Genomic DNA, 23,767 nt, shown 5'->3' on the forward strand with positions numbered 1-23,767 from the left:
CAGCAAAGTACAATAACATTGTATGACAAAAGAGTACACATAGATCGAGACAGACAGGAAAGTGATTCCTGCTCCAAGGAGCTTACAGCCGACAAGAACTCATAGAACTCTTAATATATATTGCAGCACAAAGAAAAACGTTTTTCTATAGGGGGAATAAAATCTTAAAAATGCCGGCAAATTCTCCATGGGGGGGGGGGGGGAAACACACACACACACACGCGCACACACACACACACGCAAGAAATCAGCCTCGGAAAGCTACATCTGCACAGTGATGTAAATGCCGACAAACTACTCTTCAGGATTGTATTTGACCATCACCAGATTATCTGTCATCTACCCTGGAAACTCCCCTTTATGTTCAATAGGCTGCAGACAAAATGGCATCATTTTCTACCATATGTGGTAGACATGTCCCAAACTCCTCTTACTATGGAAAGCTGCTTAGAATTTGATAAATAAGGTACTACATTGAAATATGAGTTTTGATCATTGGTAAGCTCTTCTAAATAAACCAATAACTCGTATCAATAAATCTGGCAATTAACGTATAACTCATATTTACACAGCTACTAGATGTGCCATAGCAGCCTTGTGGAATAAACAATCCCCACCTTCTCTATCAACTCTGAGAGAGGGGGGTGTGATATATTCTGAGAATTGAGAAACTTTCAAGTCTTTTAACTAACTCAAACCATTTTTTGGCACAAAGTCATTTTAAGCACTTTGGGTGCTAAGAAATGTACGATTTTTTTCCAATGGAAACGTAATTCTGCTTGTACATAGCCAGCATAAACCTGTATAAATTATTTATGTAAACCTGCATTTTATTCAGTACATGTAACATGAGCAACCTACAGCATATGTTTCACATTCATTCCCTTTTCTTTTTTCTGTAACATCCAACAAAAGCAAATTAAAAAAAAATTAAATATGTAAAAAAAACAAAAAAAAAACAGGAATAAGGCATTAGCTATTTAACGAATATCAACAGAGACATTCATTTAGATTTACAATTAGGTTATAACAAACTCCCTTCTACTGCCAATATGGGCAATCATTGTTGTATTGACACGTGATATTGGCTATTAAGTTATTGCAATACAATATAAAGCATGTCGATAACACAGAGCAGTGGTTATTGTATCATATCCAGCGCTAAGCCTCTGTCATCGATGTATTAGGTGTGTTCCCATTAGTCAGTAAACTCATCACAACATACTCACTAGAACAGTTACAGCTCTTCTGTTTTATTACGTCACATACTGTATGTATAAAATATGCAGGTAACATGAAGAAATGCTAAGCTTTAATGTTGGGAGTAATATTGATTTGTACAGTAGGCCACAAAGCTTCATTGTTTAGTTTAAAGTCTAATGAGCCAATGAAAAACCCGCAACATCTAATCAGACTCTGGTTTAATAATAATAGCATGTTTTTATATAGCGCTGCTAGTTTTACACAGCGCTTTACAGAGACATTTTGCAGGCACAGGTCCCTGCCCCGTAGAGCTTACAATCTATGTTTTTGGTGCCTGAGGCACAGGGAGATAAAGTGACTTGCCCAAGGTCACAAGGAGTCGACACCTGGAATTGAACCAGGCTCCCCTACTTCAAACTCAGTGCCAGTCAGTGTCTTTACTCACTGAGCCACTCCTTTAACACAGCTGATGGGCAGGTTTGCAGGTTTGAAATATGAACGTCAAAGAAAACCAGAGAAATGCTCATATTTGGAATAAATCCATGATTCCCCTTAAAAACAAACAAAAAAATAAATATAGATGGGTGGAGTTGGGTAAATAGAGAGTCGCAAACGTTAGTGAAAATATTTGAATTTCACAACTTTCACAAAATGTCCTGCTTTCTTTTGAGGGTTTTTTTCCCCATAATTACAACAAAAATTGAACAAAAATGTATTATTTTTTTTTTCATACCAAAAACCGTGAAATTGACATTTCTCCCCAACAACTCAACAGGAGATTCCCCCGGCCAAGTTGAAGCAGGTTGTAAAACATCAATAAAGAAAGGGGGATAATATCACCAATTACAACACTTTCCATATGTCCCCAGCCTCCAGATGCTGTATAGCAGTAACGTAAAAACATTATTTGGCAAGTGATGCTCATGGAATGAAACTGTTTTCTCAGAGACACGCGTACCACGTTAACAGGTATAGATAGGTCAGTGATCCCTAGTTCTCCGTTTTAGTCAACGTTCATTTTCCACATCCTCTAACCAGGTGGTTTCCAGCCTTTTTTACATTGTGCATCCCTTGCTAGAAAATGTGTACCACAAACCCATAATTTGTACATTATTTCCTACCAGACTATCGCTAACAAAACTGTGCGACTGATCCCAGGCAGTAGTGTCCCGAGATTGTGGGGGAAACGTGCTTAATAAGTCCCCAAAGTGCCCCTCAGTGTATGCACACATCATGGGTGGTAAAGCTGTCAGTTACTGCGAGAGTTCCCAAAGCGAACCCCCACAATGTCTTGCCGCTGTGGATGCAAAGCATTTTGGCGAGCAACTTTGGAAGCTCTTGATATAATTGAACCTTGGTGTGGGTGCTATAGCGGTCCGTTTGGGGCCTTACTAATTGGCAAACCAATTAGAAGACATAACGAACCCATGGGGGTTTGTGACCCTCCTGTTTGAAATCTCTGTTCTAACCATTGCAATACAAGTCTATGGACACAGATCTGAATAAAAACAAAGCAAATATTCTAAGTGTAACATTAAGATTCCTAAAAATAATTTTTGGACATCTTTAAGGGAGAAAAAAAACTTCTGGGACAATCCAACACAACGGCAAACATATCAAAGGTGTCTGGCAACTAGGAAATCCACTGGAGATGCGGATTCTGATTCAGGTCTGTGTGAATTGGGCCAAGTGTACTTGATACCCTGGCCGACCATACTATCTGCATGTGAATCATTTAAAAGTTTCGGAGGTACGCACTTAAGAAACATTTTCCCCTGAGATGAATGAGAATTAAACCAATTGCTGCTGTGTAGGCTTGTATCAAATTCCTGAATTTGTAGCCATGGACCCACATTAACTCAAATATGTCCTGCTTTTCTTCAGATGGGCAAACAAAAAAAACTAGTTTGGAGGACTCCGTCTTGCTACGAGGAGCAGTAGGGCTTTTGGCAAAGTTATCTGGCACACCATATGATCCAGTTTTGGGAAGGGTAAGCAATGGATTTTAGGTTTGTTGCAGCAGTTCTATGTATATTGAGCAATGGACAAAACGGCAAAACTCAATGCAGGCAATGTAAAATATATATATATATTGTTATGCAGAATGAATGAACACAGCATACTTTACATGTGCAGCATGCGCCTATCACGACACAAAAACATGAACAATTCCCTACCAGCGAATAGCGAGCATCAGGAGCTGTGCAGAGCAAATTGAAGGTATGTTTTTGATACATCGGCTCCTATACAATATGCGATGAAGCTGCAATACCTTTGCTTGGGTAGGATTCATGAACTAAAATGAACAGAGTTTAAATATTCCAGAGGAAGGCAAGGTCGATTCCCAGCATGTTGAAAAGGGCCACAGAATTAAAGCGATTAGGATATTAATGTTACACTTGGCACATAAAAATGAAAAGCTGACATTTCTGGATCAGTGTCAGATATATTAAAATAAAAGGATCATATATGGTAGAACGAGAACTCAAATAAGGAGTAGCTTATAAAATAAGACACAAGTCATGATGCTGAATGTGTTGCAAGCGGGTCAAAGATTGTGTCTCCGTATTCTCCTTTCCTCATAATGTACAGAAAACATAACTAACCAGCCAGACACTCATAACAGCAAAACCCTCCATTCATGACCATGTGAAAACATGTAGCAGACAACTGTAGCCGCAAAACAACAGTAAACCCATGAAGCTGATCCTCCCCCCAAACAGGTGCAAAAAGAAGGCCTACATTCAGAACAACGGCCAATATCACAGGCAATGTACATGTTAACATGCACCAGTGCAAAATAAGCAAATATGTTCATTATTATCTTAACATTGGTGGCGAGATGAAAATGTGCATTTCATGTTCAATGCAACATTTATTGCATCCAAGTTCAATAACCCAAGAACCCGTAATAAAGGGAATATGGAAAGTAAGACCGTTCAGACAATCCTTTTTGGCGAGTAAAGGTCATCTAAAAAAAATCCTCCACACCTCATTGACATCACTGCTCTCCACCCTCTGACTTCACGCTTCTATTTAAAGCAGGCTGTGCTGGTCGGCTTTTGCCTTTTATTTGTTTCATTAATGGAAGATATCCTCATGCCCTTTCCAACACTTTTTAATCTCATAGTTCGTTTAGAAAATATAAGACAGTTTGAAATATTAAACGACCGGGAGGTTAAAATAGCGCTCCCCCCAGAGTCTAGGGTAGCCTCAAGATTACCATGGTAACCACAGAGAAGCCACAGATTAAAATCATGATTTAAAGAAAAAACAATATTTGTGTGTGTGTTAATGCAGCGATCCCCTCAAGAAGCCTTTGAGATTAAGACAGGACAGTCTAAAAGAATCATCTACTTATATGGAATAATAAAACACACCAGGCATTTATATATATATACAGTGTTCGACAAACCTATACATTTGCACGCCCCGGGCGAGTGGATTTAACATCGTGGCGAGCTCCTATTGGCCCAAGCAGCACACGTGTGGTACTAGGTGGCGAGTAGATTTTTGGGTGATTTGTCGACCACTGTGTATATATATATATATATACATATATATATATACACACACACACTATTTAAAAATACATAAATACATTTTATAAATAAAAAAGTATAACACTATAATAGAACAATGGGGCTACTAATGTTTAGTAGAAGAGGCACGAGGTTAGCTAGGCGTTACCAGGGTTTGGTGGAAACCATTAATATAATCTTTGACTGTGAAAGCACATGATTCTGCACAAATTCAGAATGCCTATTTATGAGAACTCTAGTACAGTACTACTTGAACATGAAGGGAGAACAATACTTTTTGTCCTTCTATACATCTGTCTATTGTACGAGTGAGTAAAGACACTGACTGGCACCGAGTTTGAAACAGGGGAGCCTGGTTCAATTCCCGGCGTCAGCTCCTTGTGACCTTGGGCAAGTCAACCTATCTCCCTGTGCCTCGGGCACCAAAAACAGATTGTAAGCTCCACGGGGCAGGGACTGTGCCTGCAAAATGTCTCTGTAAAGCGCTACGTAAAACTAGCAGCGCTATACAAGAACATGCTATTATTATTAACAGATTGTGAATTAGTTTGCCCAATCAAGAACACAAGTATTTCATACGTTAAACAATATTAAATTGAATATCTGTATTGAGGGAGTTTAACAAGTTCACAAGACGATTCTCAAATAAGAGGTGGATTCCTTGGAGTTCTCCCCAACCTTATGGAAACTGCAGCGAGAGCTTAGTAAATATCATGTGGGTGGAAAACATTTTATGAGGTAGGGGGTGGGCATAAGATAAGAGCTGGGAAAATTATTTTAATGGAGCAAGTGTACTTGAGGGAGCTGCAAACATAAATGTCTTATGGAGGGATAAAAATATTAAGAAAATGTTATACAAGAGTTTTTTTTTTCCACTAGAAATAAATGGAAGTATATGTGGCTTTGTGCTCAATAAACCATGCCCGATCTCTGCATCTTTGTCATACTCACCATAGCAAACTAGACACCCTCTACAACTCAATGTCACTTTGTTCTACAACACACATCACTGCAAAATGCTCAAAAAAATAGATTGGCCATTGTATTGTATGTCTTTATTTATATAGCGCCATTAATGTACATAGCGCTTCACAGTAGTAATACATGTGGTAATCAAATAATTAACAGATAATATAAATAACAGGTCATGGGAATAAGTGCTTCAGACATAAAAGTAACATTAAGGAAGAGGAGTCCTGCCCCGAGGAGCTTACAGTCTAATTACTTGAGTTTAGGCGCAAAGTTAATTTTACCGGTCTTGCCTTCAAATACTTTCTGGTCAAGTTTCCTGCCCATCTGAACAAGCTCTTCAGCCCTACGACACGCAGCTATTATCACCCGAGATCTGACACTAAAAGACTGTTCACAGTCTCAAAGGCCAACGAAGAATCCGGCTGCTCATCCTCTTACCATGCACCTCACAACTGGAACAATCAAGCTGAGACTCTCACAGCCGCCACCAGCCAAAGTTCTTTCAAGACTAAAGTGGTCTCACATTTTAATCTGGTCTGTAACTGTTGCATACACCTATAACATATTATCTTTAACTGTGCATGCAATGTCTTTATATATCTATAATGTATAACCCTGTTCATTTAATGTAACCATGTATTATCATGATGGTGCTCAGGACACTCAAGAGGTAAAAATGTATTATTTCCTAATAAAATATTTTAAAAATACATTTTTACAGCATTCTTTCCTTAGTATGAGCTGCTAATTTATAACAAAAGCAGCATTTTGGTATTTGCTTTTCTGGTGATAATGGTTATTGACCTTTTTTGGTTCTGCTTTTGAGCTAAAGATCGCAAAATATATTTATTTTAAACGATTAAACAACCACTATACTGGCTGAGTGTTATAGGTTGCTGGGGGCTTCCAGGGTATTTACTTAAATAATTAGTACATTGGTAAGTGGGATTGTCACGTTTATAATGCAAGGAATATGACCTTCAAAACGATATGGCTAAATTTGCTTGTGCAATGCCATTAATTTGAGCATGTACATACATCAAGAGAAAAATGCAAATGTGCACCATAAGTGCAATGCTAATATTGTCTGTGTGTGATCACTATTTACAGCAAATCAGAAACTGTGCTGTAAATCTGAATGTAATTTAAAATGTCAAACTCATCTCTGCATTAAGAAAACAGTAAATACTCCTTGGCTGTATGAGAATGTGTAGTTCATACACTTGTTTTCCCAGAGGAACAGTGCGACAACATAAAAAAGAAATAAAAGATATGCCCATAATGTCTATGCAAAACTGTTGTAACAATACAGCTCAGTAGCAGCTGTGGTAATGTGCAGCTAGCTGGGACAGCTGCAAGGACTGACTTTGACTTGACCTTGATCGTATGGAGGTTCAAAGGGCTGTAAGTTACTGGGAATAAAACACTTTGTTACATTAAGGACAAGAATGCTGAAAACACTACCTGACAGACAGGAGCCCACTTTTCTGAGAATATCACTTGTGGTACAAAGCTCACGGTTTTGCAGCATTAACAAATTACTAAAACATTTATGCACAGACAGAAGATAATCAAACGAGGAGGTAAAGAATAATACAACAAAAATCCTACACAATTTGGACATTTGACCGATCAGCAAAAACAGCCATTTTGATTTCCCATTGCCCCAGGGAAATGAAGGCTCAAGTTTCTTTTTACTCAAGGCTCCCCAAATCCAAGGAATTATTTCATTTGTAGGTCATGGTAATAGATGACCTTTGACATCAGTTCGCAACCTATACCAGTACCTGTGAAGAGAAGGTCAACTAAAACACATCAGGGTTCATCATTAAATACCCAACATATCACCACTTCAAGCACACCCACCCCCCTCCCATTAGAGGATATACAGTATGTACATTTCCCAATGTTACAGTAAGGAATTACAAGTTTTATTATATATTTTGACAATTCTCCACCCATTTAAATAAATTCCACAACTACAAATGTGGCAACTTTTGCCATGCACGAGAGACACTGTCTAATAACCGTACACAGACTGTAAAAAATAGAAAACTGATACCCAACTAACCATAATTTTCTTTTCCTGGAGAGTCCTTCCATGGCAGTGCTCACAAATGGGTTAAGTTCCACATTCCAGCTAAGGTAGAGCTTAAAGCACCTCACTACATCTAACGTGATCCCACTATCTGGGATCTTTTAACTCCCTTCATTGCACTCGACACAGATGTTATGGCTATAGAAGGTCTGCAGGTTGCTCCTGCCGCAGTAAACGATTTCTTCAAGGCGTTCTCCATCCTAGTGTCCATAGCATCACGAAAAGAGGCTGCATCGTCCACAGGCAGTGTGTTCTTCTGGCAAACCTCGACACTGCCGCGCCCACCTTTGGGGGAGAATCGCATGCTTCCATATTTTTCCAGCTTCAGGGGGGAAGGGGGAGGGGAGGTGCCTGTAGCTGGGGGAAGGGGGAGGTGCCTGTAGCTGGGGGAAGGGGGAGGTGCCTGTAGCTGGGGGAAGGGGGAGGTGCCTGTAGCTGGGGGAAGGGGGAGGTGCCTGTAGCTGGGGGAAGGGGGAGGTGCCTGTAGCTGGGGGAAGGGGGAGGTGCCTGTAGCTGGGGGAAGGGGGAGGTGCCTGTAGCTGGGGGAAGGGGGAGGTGCCTGTAGCTGGGGGAAGGGGGAGGTGCCTGTAGCTGGGGGAAGGGGGAGGTGCCTGTAGCTGGGGGAAGGGGGAGGTGCCTGTAGCTGGGGGAAGGGGGAGGTGCCTGTAGCTGCGGGAAGGTGCCTGTAGCTGGGGGAAGGGGGAGGTGCCTGTAGCTGCGGGAAGATGCCTGTAGCTGGGGGAAGGGGGAGGTGCCAGTAGCTGGGGGAAGGGGGAGGTGCCTGTAGCCGGGGGAAGGGGGAGGTGCCTGTAGCTGGGGGAAGGGGGAGGTGCCTGTAGCCGGGGGAAGGGGGAGGTGCCTGTAGCTGGGGGAAGGGGGAGGTGCGTACGTGTAAGTGTAAATAGCTGAGCGAGGTCTTACCATATGCGTTGCACCGCGTGGCAACATTGTTATGCCAGTGACATGACACTGCATGAGGGGCCCCACTTCCGGCATGCTACCTTGGGCCCCGCTAAAGGTAAGGCCGTGCGTATAGTGCCCGCGACGTGAGTTTATAGTAAGCGCGGCGGCGACAACGTGACGGAGCGACGTCGCGTCGCCAAATTTGGAAGCTGGCAATATTTGATTTTTCAAGGGCTGTCGCCTCATGTGAAAGCCCCTGAACCAATCAAATGCCAGAATGCCAGCGCCGCCACCGCAAAGCGAAATATAACTTTCGCTAGCGGCGACGGGTGACCTCACCCGTCCCGGGCACTATACTCGCGGCCTAAGGCTGGCCCTGTGACCATGATGTAGCCTGGCTAGGATCTGATAGGCTTGCAGTTTTTTTTAAAGCAGTGCCTATATAGTCATGGTAGGTTTGCAGCAGTTACAACATACTTTGCAACACTTGAGCAGGTTTCCCAACGTGCGTGCCATCCTCCGCGCTTCCGTAATCCTTCTGCAGAGTAGCAGGGCAGCAACATTTCTCTGCGAAGCGTTTTAAAATCTTCCGTTTTCATTCCTCAGTTGACGTCATCACAACCTCTCTCTCAGGATCTCCTGCTATGCCGTGCGCCCACGCGGTCAGACGTCTTCCGGATTGACATGCACGCGCCTGCCCAGGTGGCTTCAGGGGCTGCGTGCCTCAGTGGCTATTTGCAGCATGGCCTCCTCACGGCACCACGGACCTGCAACTTCTTGGAGTGGGGACGGCTTCAGCAGGAGAGAGGGGCAGGCAGCTCCTGTGGATCAACTACTAAGTAGTCAGGTAAGTCATTTTTCTATATTACAGAAAAAAACACTAACCTCTACTTCAGCTAGGTAGGACAGGAAAAAAACTACCTGGGGAGGAAAGAAGGGGCTGTTTATTGGCTCTCACTTAGGTAGCATTTTCTGTCTTATCTCAGCTGGAAGGTGGAACTTAACTCATTGTTGACCACTGCCATGGGGACAACAAGGAAATAAACCTAGGGAATTATGTTACATAGGTAGCTTTAAATAATAGTATAGTAGTATAAATAACGTTGGCACAAAAACCTACCATGTGCCACGGGGGTTAAATACCGTGAAATCTGTAAAAGACTAAGAGCTTCGCAATGAACAAGGTATAAGTGGGAAAATGCATTTTAAAATCAGCATTTTTCAGCTATTTTGTCTTCAAAACAAATTGTCACGGTAGGGGTAGCCAGCCTCACATAATAAAGGTGAAGCCCGGCTGTCACCCGTTGTGTCGCCGTCACTATAGGCACGGCCTATGGGGAAATAGCTACAGAACTGGGGCCCCGGTAACATGTTTCAGGATGTATGTTGGGGTGGGGGGGGGGGGGGGGGGGGGGGGGGGGGCAAAAAGGGTTCAAATTGTTATGAAATGTAGCTGACCGGAGCTACAGGTAGTACTGTAATTGTTTTGCGGGTACGCAAGTGTAACATGTCCCGATCTTTTCCCTATGTAACAAATTGCCCCGCCAACCGTTTGTCAGACCATGTTCCGAGACCATAAGTTCTGAGACCAGGTTATAGGAACAAGTTTTAGACCCCAAGTTCTCATTTTGTATTAAAATGAATTGGAGTTGTTTCTAATGCATTCTATGGAGGCAGACCCAGTAATTGAGTTAGCCGATCGCCTCTATAGAAATGCGGATTGTAACAACGGATGGGAGTGGAGAAGTGTCAGACCATCTGAGAGCCGGGAAGGGCAGAGATACAGGTCTTTGATTGATTCCCCAGCGGGAAAGACACTTTGTACTAGCAAATACTGTGGCGCCTGCCCAGTGGGCGGCATGGGGCAGAGAACCAGACAATCTTGGGACTTGGTCCGGTGAAGTGTTGGCGGGCTTTTCAAAAGTGCTTTGCGCCGAATAGCAAAGCACTCGGCATTGCAGTGCTGGAGAAGCATGGCCTAGCTGAGGACAAGTTCTGAGGACACGGACAAGTTCTGAGGAACGATCCTACTTGCTCCAGGCTAAGTCAAGTGACGCAACCGGTGGGTGCTCGGCATTGAGGTGCCGGAGCAGCCGGCCAAGCGGAGGATAAGCACTGGGAGCTCGTGGCCAAGTTCTCAGACCAAGTTCTGAGAATTGAACAGAGCTCCCCCTAGCGGGGAGAGCACGGCATCTCTCCCGAAAAGATTACTGCGTGTTTTCTGGACGTGGAGCTGACAGGGTAAGCTTACTAAAGCGGGCGCCCTGCACCTAGTTGAGGCTAGTGTCATCCCCACCTAGTTGAGGCTAGTGTCATCCCCCCAGACGGTATGTATTTCCCTGTTTCTGTGCATTTCTGTGTCTCTGCGGGCTTGCCCGAATAAACCTATTTATTCAACTTCTTTGTGCCGGCTGGTGGTAAATGATCCCGGAAGGTAAAGGTGAACAAACGTTCCTGGTCCCCCCTGACACCCATCACTCCAATTTTTTTCAAAGTTGGCAAAACATTTAATTTAGCAAACAGATATTTCAGCTTTTCATCTCAGCTTTGTCAGCACAGCACAATCGGGCCAATATTGTATATGTCTTAGCTGTGTGGGGAAATCAGAAGCAACAAACCAATTATTAAAAGCACATAGAGATAACAATTACAAACAATACTCTATAAGCCTTTAAGCTACATGTATACAGACAACTGCTTGTAATGGTATCTGTAATATAATGAGAATGAGAGAGGGCAGGGTGATAGGTCAGATACAGAATTTGGGGTATTTCCAAACTGTTACGTTTCCTACACTGATGGTCACACAATTGCTGCTCTCAAAGTGAAGAAGCCAATGTGTTTTTTTTTCCATCATGAAATCGTGACTGTGGGTGTGTGCATCACAATGTATGTGTGTGTATCGATAGACAGAGACACGCACGTGTGTTTGTGTACACACAGACACACACGTCTTGAGGATCCCTGTCCAAGTTACCGTCTGTGTTTCTCATTTTTTACTTTAAGATTTGAGAAATCAAAAACAATTACAATTAGAACTGCAGTATTTTTTTAACCATCTGTTTTTGCTTAGGTTGCCTTCGCTTTCTTTTATTGATTTTGTGAGATATATATTTTTCCGTAAGCGGTACTGAAATAAACAATGTATATATAGTCCTACACCTCAAAGCCACTTGGTCAACTGTAGCGCTACTGTCTTTGAAGTTGGTGACCCTGGATTGCACCCCAGTGTCAGCTCCTTGTGCCCCTTTGGCAAGTCTCTTTAGAGCTGATTGAAACAAATCAGACTGAGCTCTAGTGGGCACGTTCTGCCTGACAAACGTTCTCTGTATAGTGCTGTGTAAGGGCCGTTCTATACTGGTTGCGGCCGTGCGCGTGCCACATGCTTTTCCTTGTTATAGAGCTGGGAGCTACAGGTATGTATGTGTATGTATATATGTGTGTGTGTATGTATATATGTGTGTATGTATGTATATATGTATATGTATATGTATATGTATGTGTATGTGTATGTGTGTGTGTGTGTGTGTGTGTGTGTGTGTGTGTGTGTGTGTGTGTGTGTGTGTGTGTGTGTGTGTTGTATGAGTGAAGAAAGTCCTAAATAAGATTTTTTAAAGAAAAAAAAAGTGTAATAATTTTTTAATTTTATTTGTGCACTCATTGAGACACACACACACACACACACACACACACACACACACACACACACACACACACACACACACACACACACACACACACACACACACACTTGAGCACCGGTAGTGGCGCGAAATCATCCTCCCCACCGTCTGTCAGCTCCCCGCCGTGTGCGCGCGCGAGGCCCTTGTATAGAAGGGCTGGCTGACCTCAGCCACCTAGAACTGCCTTGTGCGCACGGCATAGCACGCCCCAGCACTATAGAACGGCCCTAAACACCAAAATATACATTATATTTCAGGACTGATCATACATACGATTCATGTTAAAATTTCAACAACCGCAGACAAAACATTTTATCGCAGAGAGATCATTTCTATAGGGCACCTACAGCTGAGCGTTTTTTTTAGGCGTATAACATTTGAAAAAAACTAATTGTGTCAAAGTATAGTAGGTAAATATCAGTGCACTCTACAGAGACAGACATGCTTGTGTGCACAGAAAACATGCTTGTTTATGTAAAAATAATCACGTTATTTGCCCACATTTCTCCCTAGGGGATTATCAGATGCATAGAGAAGGGAGAGAGTAGAGAGGCTCCCTGAATGTCTGTCTTGCACAGCTAAACTAGAGTTTGACTTGTACATCGCTGGCGATTGTGACCATTGTAAAATATGAGACAATCACAGATTACAATTCTTAATTCTGGATAGAAACAGGACGTTAGGACACATAACTCAGTGTCACCAAATATGCTTCATCAGTAAACCAGAAATCTTTACCATGCATACTGTACTCATACAGTAACTGATTCAAGTACAGCGTTTCTGTTAATTTTTACAAGGCACTACTACTATTAAAGATTTCGTTCATGTCATAAATAGACCCTTCTCAAAAAAAGAAAGTATTTTCACTCAATGTGCATAACTGCCAAGATAGAGCTCTACACAATTTTACAGAAATTACCAGGGTGGCAAAGACATGTTGTCCAATCCCCCCCCCCCCCCCCCCCCCCCAATACAACTGAACTAACCATCATCAAAACGGTCAAAAACAAAGATTCTCAGAAAATCAGCTTTTCAGTCTGGTTTCTGCTTTATATCAAATTAGAAAACTCCAATACAAGCAGTGAGCTACCTGTAACTCTGTGCCCAGATCTGTATGCAGATAGGACCTTGTGCATTTATACTTTACCTTACAATTCCAAAAGCCATTTCCAGTCATACAGCATTTGAGAGGCGGTCCTGCGGGCTCCTCTGTGCACATTTTGGCAGCAACATTTCTGATCCTAGAGTGTGCGCGCATACACACACACTATATATGTCACATGTATGGCCATTCGGTGCAATAAAAGTGCATTACATCTGTATGTATATTGTGCATGTATGTACAGAATGCAGTGTGTATGTGGTGTGCATGTGCATGGGTACATAGTATTTGTTCACGTATGCTGCGTACACCTGGTGTATGTGGTCTGTTATGGTGTGATGTGTTTCTGATGTGTACACATATGTATATGGTGTTAATATCTGGTGTTTGTTTATTGTGTTTGCATGTCAACGGAGCTTGCCTGTTGTAGAGAGTGTATGTGTATAGGGTGCGTATCCGGTGAGTCTATGTAAGGTGCGTGGGCAACTTGGTTCCCTGCAGGTGTCAAATTTGCCAGCCCATCTACCATATCCGCATGTAGCGCATTGTCCTTCCCCGTCCATCATATATTTCCTTTACCAAAATGGATATGTAAGCTCTATTTAGTATTCTAACGCGCACCTTTTGCAACGCAGCGGAGCATAATGCTTGTAAATGTCCTTCAAAATCCCTTACAATATAGACTTGTACGTAGATGGCTCTGGAAGGTCTCTATTCCATGTCTTTACTACCCTTTCCGACCCCCGATAAGCCCCCCCCCCCCCCCCCGCAAACATAAAATATACAAAACCACATAAAAGAAACACAGGTATAACATTTCTCTGCAGGACACGCCTGCTATCTCGTTTTTAAAAGACGTATTGCTTTTCATCAAGCTTTTGTTTGTCTGTATATTGAATTGCTTAGCTCCTTTGGATTGGACTTTTTGCTCCCCTGAGAGATTTTCTGATCAACGGATTCTGTTATCAGGTAAGAAAGACTTCATTCCTTTGACCAACTTCTCTTGTTGATTCTCCGTTCGTGGACAGTTTAAGTATTTTATGTGCAGGGAGGATGGCACCTTAGGTTTTGTCCCCGCATGCAACTGCAGCGCCCGCTGTGGTGGACGCTGCAGGGATGAGAGCCCTCCCCTCAATGGCGCCGGGCCGGCTGCGAGGCGGGGCCGCAGCGCTGTGGCGAGAGTTACCCGTCACTTCCCGCCACGGCCCCACCCCCCCCCCCCCCCCGGTCTTTTCCTGCAGCTCACTGCAGACCGGGGAATCGGCTGCACGCGCCGCCAGCCTCGTGGGCAGTGCCCAGAGGCACTGGGACCTTAGGCTAAGGCCCCGCTCCCTCAGTCAGCGCACCCGCACTGCAGACAGGCGGGGCGCTGACAGACACAGACCGCGATATGCGGTCTGTAGGGAGCCAGGAGTGGAGCGGGATCTGATCGTGGCGCCGCACACACACACACACACACACACACACACACACACACACACACACACACATACACACACATAGATACACACACACTTTAACCTGCAGCTCCTTCCCTGCTCCCCGCCCAAGGCGCCTCCCATCCAGCTCCTTCCCTCCCCTCCTCCCCATTGGCTGACTCGTGTACCACGTGACGCGTAAGCGCCGAAAATCACAAGATTCTTGCAGCATCGGCCGGCTGACGCGTCACAGTACGTAGCCAGCCCTGCCGGAAGGAGGCAGCGGGGGGGGGGGGGGGGGGGAGCAGGGACCATTCGGACAGGTGTCTGGTGGTTCGCAGCCGCGCTGCCGCGCGCCCCGCCGGCCGCAGCGGGTTCGCAGCCTTAGCCTTACTCTGTAGCGCAAGTCCCAGACTTCCATTCATTTTTATGGCTAGCAAACATTGCTAAAAGTGTTTTAACGGCTTTGCATGACATTGAATAGGTAAGAAATAGGGTAAATCTATTACACATCCTTAATTATGAAATAACAAATGATTGAAGGAGCGATGAACGGTGATTTAGTTTTATTGCAACTTCAATGTATTACGGAGTGCATCTATATGCCTCTCTAATGCTCTGTTGTGATTCCTTAAACTGACATTGGCTTTCTTCCTTAACAAGCCCTTAGAATCAACATTTTATCAGCTCTACACTAGCACACAGCTCCTGCTTATCTAGCAGAACAACTTGACCCGTGGCAGTCCGCTTTACACACCCTTACCAGAGGCTGCTAGGCAGCTTCATGTTGACATGTAGATTTTTATTTGTCACCTTCTTTGCGTCTGTACGAGCACCACATTTTGTGACGACCCATGCGACTGCCATTTTTGCTAATTCTGGTCTGAACCGTGTAAGCTATGTGGAGTAGTTAGTCTCTCTCTCCGGTTATCATCGAGATGGTCACTGGCTGAATTTAGTTGGATGCACTCAGTACAATAATAGGTACAGTCCAGGTTGTCATCACTGTCATTGCAGTAATTATAACCGATTACATGATCTTGTTTCTGTGGAGACAACATTATGGCTAATCCCTATCTGCCCAAAGCAAACCATCACGGCTCCAACGTCATACCTCTTGAAAATAATACGCTTGACAAATACTCGGGGGGGAAGTGTCCTTCAAACAAGGGTTGGCTTACAACAAAAACTCCACATTTACTTCAAGCAAAACAAATCTGAAGTACCCATGAGAGTGTTTAATATCTTGTAAAAATGCTACAAGATGCACAAGGCTTCTAGAACACTGCGTTACAGTTTACTGTAAATCAAAATAATGTGCATTATTGTGTGGGTGGGTGGGTTGGTGTGTGTAAATAGAAAGGGGACAGGAACTCCACTGCATATAAAGTGACATTTATTCTCTTCGTTTCGGTTCCCAATGGAGTCATCAAGAGCACCAATATGGAAGCTAACGTGAACCAGTTTATATCCTAACCCTCACATTGACTCTTAAACGCATGGAAATCAAGCACAGTGAACCCCTAGTAACATCCAAGGGTAATGAAAACCTAGTGGAGCAAACAGGGCCAAAACCCTCTCCACTGAAAAAATAAATAAATACACAAACACACACACACACACTTTCCCAGATGGTCACAATGGTACAGATTGTGAGCGATCCTGTGGAAAGACGAACAACTCGTGGAAGTTGAACTTGACGTGTGGGCTAGCCTCAAACGGGCACTTCAATGCAATAGAGACCAACTGCTCCGGCATAGCACTAAGGATCCAACTGATAACACTAAAGGGAAACTTTATCATCAGTATATATAGTGCCATCTCTAAAGACTTCAGCAAGAGCATACGCAAACATGGGCACATTATAGCCTGTGACGACACCGTCAGACCTTCCTTCAGGGTCTTGCCCAAATGTGGATACAAGCCAGGTAAAAATCCTCAGGGACCCAATAGCTAAATATGAACCTAAGAGGGCACCAGTCGGTAAACGAGGCTATGCCCCCTGTAGCAGCATGACACCAGGCAATACATTTTCTCATCCACGTTCGGCTAAACAATATAAGATTAAGAATCGACTCACATGCACCTTAACCCATGTGGTATACTTGATCAGATGCCCCTGTGGAGTATACTATATTGGTAAGACAGACAATTTAAAAGAAAGAATGGGAGTGCACAGGTCAAGCAATAGAGCGGCCTTGTGCACTGGGAAAACCGACCAACAGGTAGCCAAAGACTCTCTCACACGACCATCAACTCGCTTCATTACACGGAATGCTCTTTGATCGGGTAACTAGACCTCCTAGGGGAGGCAATCAGGACCAGCTATTTACTCAAGAGAGCTTTTGGATTTACGAACTTAATACTGAATATATCCCTGAAGGGACTCAACAAGCGAGTCACTGTCCTGTTTCCTCAAGACCAGACCATAATTACCACAGTGGAAAGCGCACTCCTGTCACCATAGACTGAGGGTTACATGTGGCACACGGTTTACTTTCATTCATTTATAGTGATGCATAGTGATGCATCTACTTGGTACTTGGTACACTCTGGGACCTTATGTACAGATGCCAACAGGAATGCCTTTTGTGCTGCTCAGCTGACACTTGGGCGGTCTGCACTCTGGGCGGTATATATATATATATACACACATACACTTTTTTTGTTGTTTTCTTGTTGTTTTCTTGTTTATACCAGTAGACTTTTCTCATTGGGTAAAAACAATGAGGTGTTGTTCACCGATTGGCCGGGTTTGCCAGCCAACTAGTTTCTACCAGTGCAAAATAGACTGGAGCTGTGTGACAACCTGCATTACAGTTCACATAAAACATTGATTACTATTACACAAATTTGAATACAAGGCTTCCCTTTCTTATGCAAGCTGCTGGCATGTTTTTATTAAGCCATCTGCTCCTTTGTCTGGTTATACATTACTCTTGAAACACTGTGCTCTGAAACATAAGACAAGGCACATGGCAAAATCTACAGTGCAAAAATCAGCAAACAAATTCAGGTCACATGGTCACGTTCCGATGGAAATGCATTTTGTGAAATGCTCGTGCCAACTAATTTCAGCAGCAAGTGTAAAGGCTTAATGCAGCATGTTGGAGAATCCTGTTCTTTACTCGTGTAAAAAAGGACAAGGATTTTAAACAGTTCAAGAGTCAAAGCCTGATAATTAATGATACAGATTCTACATTGAACATTGATCAGAGGGCATTGTAATACAGGTCACACTGGCAGTGAGAGGATGCATGCAGGATTGCACAGGTAACCCAGAAGATTAACATTTAGTGGGCTTTATAGAGCTACACCTTAAAGGAGCAATCCATGCAATATCTTATGTGTGTCTTTTATTAAATACATCAGTTCTGTAGTATTAGATAATACTAACTATTTTTTTATTTTAAAAGGTCAACTCTTAATGCAATTTTAATGAGTTGTAATATACGGAGCATCCTTTAATGTCTATAGCAGGGTTTTGCCCACCTCCCCAGCAGTGCAACATCTTGGCAACACTTTCCTGTTTGGGATAATTTGTTGCAAATGTTACCAGCAGTTTCAGCTGTAAACTGTAACAATGCATCATGTCACCTTAGTAATATAAGAATATATTGTAGATGCTGAGTTACACTGACTGAAATATTGATTGAAATGGAAAGACAGACATTTAGTGAACCCTGGGGAGCAGGATCTTTGCTGATCAATCACGGGAGCTTAGGTAATTAGTTAAAGAAAAAGGTAATCAAATGCTGCATATATTAAAACAGATTTTTTTTTTTAAGCTGCTTGGATTGCCTCTTTAATACAAGTGAAATTCAAGCATACATGTTCTGTAGTCCCGTTCTTAATTTAGTATGTGCTACTGTAAGAGGCCAATATTTATGAGCAATGTTTAAACTGGTTTTTAATACAAGAAACTCTGACTAACCCTGCAGATACGGATGTGATTTCTGCTGAAAGATACACTGACGGTTTCATTCAGCTACAATGTTGAGAATTGTCGCATAAACAGGAACACAACTTTGCCGTTCAATACCACAAACCACATTCAGACTTGTAATAAAGTGGAAGTGAGCTGCCATACAACATCCCACCAGCTATTTTAACAATTAAGATAGGATTAATAGCTTTGCAAATTTGGCCCACTGTTTTGTGATAGATGGTCCAACAGATGCACATTGATTTATAATTTACCCCTAAAGACCCCAAACACTAACCAAGTTAAAGACGAGTACAAACAGCAAAGACCTCAATCATTTGTAAACCCATCTAAAATATTTCAAACAACTGAAATCTAGAATGGTAAAAACACCACCACACCCACAAACAAAAGTCAAGAAGTGGAAATGAAAGATCAATTAGCCAACAGAAAGGATGGGAAACTTTAAATGAACAGCTGTGTCAATTGCACTGCTAACATGTGTCAGTTACCCGAGGGTCTAACAACAACAAAAGAAAGTAATTAAAGAGAAGCCATGTTGGAAATCTTAGTAGAGATCTGCGACAGAGGGAATATTACAAAAGATCCATCTAAATATCCCCAATGCATTGCAGCCACTGGCTGCTCAGTTTAATATGGTCGCTAATTCCTGCAAACACAGCATAAGAATAATATACAGGTGATCAAAAGGGACGTGCATTCACTTACTGTTCATGGAAGTCCAGCATTGGTGGTTCAAACCTTATAGGTCTACAATTCCCTCTGTGTAAGGATACGCTGCGGAGAAATAGAAATGTCTGCAATAAAAAAAGTGCCACAAAACCCATTTTCTTCACAATTGATCCAGTAGAGATGCTAACGTGTGCGCCTCTGACAAAGAAATACCCAAAGGACTGCAGAGGTTACCGTACACGAAGGGGGAACTTGACAAACTTGTTTGGTTAGTGAAGGTGTTCTGCAGCACAGCTCTTCATGCAAAGCTCTTGGTAACTTTGTTTATAGAAACCATGCAGTAATTGTTTCAAAACCACTCCATACATAAAATGTGTGTGAAAGGATATACTGTATGAGCACAGTTGATCAAAGCAGAGCAAGTTGATCAGTTGGACAAGAATAAATAAGTAGTACAGTTTACATAACTGAAATGTCACTGTGATATATTGTATCATTGTTTACTTGGGAAACATGCTCCCAACAGGCTGCATAATGACTGCTTCTAATTGCAGTCACCTTCCATGCCCCTACTGAACAGTGGTGCGGAGCGGCAGTGACTTCGTACGCCAACTGTGCCGTCAAAGTCTTTCTAGCTGCCACACTGATCAGACCCCAAACACAACACACACAAGACCTGTTTTACTTGCTTCTTGGTCACATTTTACTAGGAGGCAAACCTTTTTCATAAAGGAGCTTCTGACAGCAATATTGAAAATTAAAGTGTTTTAATCAAATTAGTTTTTTTTTCTTCAATTTTAATTACACACCCTGCATACATACAAACGATATGTATTGGGGGGGGGGGGGGGGTGTCGAGGGGGTCAGTTTTTTTTAAATTAACATCATGAAGACCACAAAGGTTAGCCTAAAAGTAATATTTAAAGATTTGACATAGCAGCAGGATACATTCTCTGATTACATCAAGAAAGAAAAGGAATCTTCAGGTTCGGACATTGATGTTTTTAAAATTATGTAAAAAATAAATAAATAATAAAAATATGAAGCCCCTTCTTGATAATCCATCAAACGAGGCAGCGACAGTGTATCCAGCATAGGCAAGGAGTGTGGTGAAAGCGCTGGAGAAAGTAGAACAATGTGCAAGGACTCCTTCACAGCTAAAGAGGTTACACCGCTACAGATACAGGGCACGTGTAATAGCCCAGGAGAGGCCTATCCCTATATTCCTCCCCCCCATCTCCTAATTGAACCCAACTTCTGTAATAGTAGAAAGTCAAGCGACATCACTCTGTAGTGTATTACTGCAGTCCCTTTAAGTAGAACAAGCATTAAGCTGCCAAACGGATTGTCTTATTTTATATGGAGGTTCGTACGATTGACTTTGTTCTGTGCTCCACTACAAGCTTCTAGAACTTCTTCCAACACCGGCTATTAACATGATCTGTGCCAAAGTGTCTGACGCTAAACGTGTATCTTCCAGCAAACCCAACCCCATCTCTTTAGCTTTCTTGTGGTATTGCCAGTTTACTTAGAAAATTCACACTAAAAAAGGTATTTTCACTCTGCTTCTGCCCTTTATACACCAATCTAAGGCATAGAAACCACAGATGTTGAAATCTTCTGGGAAGGGACGCCTTTTCCAAATCTCAATTTTTTTACATTGAAGCCCTTTTTCCTATTGGATCACGAGTATTACTGCTGTAGAAGGCTATGTACATTGTTGGCGCTATATAAAGAAAGATTATACATACATGCAGAATGGACTAACCCCCCCCGATTCAGAACATTCGTATTCCATTACAAATTGACACCATTTTTTATGGTCAGGTTAGCGGTATCGCAGGTGTAGTTTTATTTTGTTTTTGTGGCTTTTATAGTTGTATCTAGAGTTTCATTTTCTGAAGATATTTTTGCAATAACTATGTTCAAATACTACTGTGGCCCCCAGAAATTGCTCAAGGACAAGTTTCCCAGAATCTCACTCTAGCTAGGTATGATAATACACAATCATAACATGGGTTACCCCAGGGGTGGGCAACTCCAGTCCGAGGGCCACCGGCAGGTCAGGTTTCCAGGAAATCCACACTTCAGCACAGGTGGCTCAACCGGTGGCTGTCTTCGACACTTATTACCACAAGGGCCAGTTAAATGTTGAGCATCTTCAACTATGAAATATTTCAGTGTCAGACAACAAATATTAGATGGTAAGCTCTTCGGGCCAGCGATATTCTATGGACATGACTGTGTATATTGTCTGCTTTGAGGAAAAACTAAAGTAATACGTAAAAACAATGTCAGCAAGACAATATTGCTAAAGGGAACCAGAGCCTTCAAACATACTCAGAGTGATATGGCTTATAAGAAGGGTCAAGGACACTGTGGGTAGGTTCTCCAGAAGCAGAATGGGGTTAGGAGTATTATAGCACTTCAGACCCCATTTCTGTAACCAAGGATACAGCAACACTTATTTATTTAACATTTTCCTTAGAACTTGGACGTTTAGACCCGATTTACAATATGAAGAAATAAAACAAGGCATTTGTGTCGACAAAATTATCACAGAAAATTAAAAATAAATAAATCATATTTTAAGTGTTACATCAGATAATGTGAAGTAACATTTTAACAAACACTTGTGTCGAATGGGGACATTTGTTTCATGTGTTTTTTTCACAAAAACCAGACCACTCTTAAGAGGCCAGAATTTATTCAGATTGTGCACCGGTCATCTTGACAGAACATTTTGATTTCATCATTACAGGCAATGTAATTTAGCAAGTATTGCACAATGCAGTGTGACGAACTCTACCGGGCCCCTTAACCTGAAGATTCAGTCGATATTCAGTGCCGTCAGTAACACACACAAAATAAAGTACAATCAACAATATGACTGTTTAATTCTATCAGTTTACAACAAGCCCCAATCTGTTTAATATGGGGCAGATGTATGGATTAGATTAGAACAAAACCGGCTTTAATTTTTACTCTGAGAAGCAGTTTTTGTAGCAGTTATGAAAGGAGGTATCCTTAAAGGGCAAAGTCCGATTTCTGGATTAAATGTAATTTCTCACTACTTTTGGCTATGGGACAGACAGCTGCACTATTGTTGTGTGGCCAAGTACTGAAGTAGTACTAGTACTTGTGAAAACAATAGTACATAAAGCACTCCGAGGTCATGTCTGCATAAATACTCACTCCTGAAATAGTACCTCAGCAGAGGAATGCCGCTCCCCTAATTTCTGCTTTGCCCAACTACCATTTGGGAGCAGTGTGTGGGTCATGCACTAGACAGGTGGTGCTCTACTCCAACTACCCCCCCCCCCCCCCCAGTCACCTTGCAATGGGCCTTGATTCAGGTTCAAAGAACACTGCAGAGTTACAGAATAGTCATTCATACAGGTTATGTTGATTGCCCACTATAAATTAAATTTGTTGTTAAAAGCAGCCTGAAATGTCTGTGCATGTTTACAATGCTTTACGCAGTGTCTATGAGGTAACCGCTGGGGCAGTTTATATAGTAGACAAAAACCTATCATGTATTTTAACCCCATCAGTGCCCTTTAAATCTGCAGTGTAGAAAGGGTGGCCCTTGTGGGCCCTTATGACTTCAGGAACCAGGAAGTGTTCAAGTGAGTGCTCAGGAAAGCGGGTAAGTGCTCTCTAGTGCCAGAGGGTTAAAAAGCAGCTGTTTTTTTTTTTAACCTACTTTATATTTACTGCCATTTATTTGCTACCTATACATCTGCCACAAAAAAAAGGGGGGGGTGGGGTATAGGAAGGGGCAACAATAACAACCAAACGCAGGGTGATCTGTTCCTTTAAACTCCTTTAGGTTTCCGAGGGTGGGGGAGTTGCTGCTTTAGCAGAAGTGGCTCTTTATCCCTCTTCTTACACTCCATTAGCAGACCTCACATGTGCAGATTTTGAGAGACTTACTGTAACTTTTTCATGGTCACAGATCTCCAACAGGGTCCATGTAACGTTTTGCAAGTGTCAAGCGTAAGCAGCACAGTAAGTGCACCATCCTAGAGCCTCACAGTACCATGGATATTACATCCCATGGGTTAGAAAGGAGTTTCCTTCTCTTTGCAGACAGTTCTGTGCCCATGGAAAAGTGCCCATACTCTTATCTACCAAGTCAGTTATTTATAGTGCGCATGTAGTAAAACCGCTGCCAGAAGGCAAACAATGAATTGTGAAACAATGCACTGCCTGCCCTAAAAAG

The 23,767-nt window shown here is 42.6% G+C and overlaps 1 protein-coding gene across 2 annotated transcripts in view; it reads right to left on the minus strand.

Moving 5' to 3' along the window:
• The window catches only part of TMEM131 (transmembrane protein 131), a 185,572-nt gene that overhangs the window by 94,523 nt on the left and 67,282 nt on the right, over nucleotides 1-23,767 (minus strand). For both annotated transcript variants that reach the window (XM_075590544.1, XM_075590546.1), the window contains exon 4: nucleotides 19,579-19,647. In XM_075590544.1, the coding sequence (XP_075446659.1) occupies nucleotides 19,579-19,647 (69 nt within the window). The remainder of the gene's footprint in view (nucleotides 1-19,578; nucleotides 19,648-23,767) is intronic.

This window comes from Ascaphus truei, chromosome 3 (genome assembly GCF_040206685.1).
Source record: "Ascaphus truei isolate aAscTru1 chromosome 3, aAscTru1.hap1, whole genome shotgun sequence".
Lineage (NCBI taxonomy): Eukaryota > Metazoa > Chordata > Amphibia > Anura > Ascaphidae > Ascaphus > Ascaphus truei.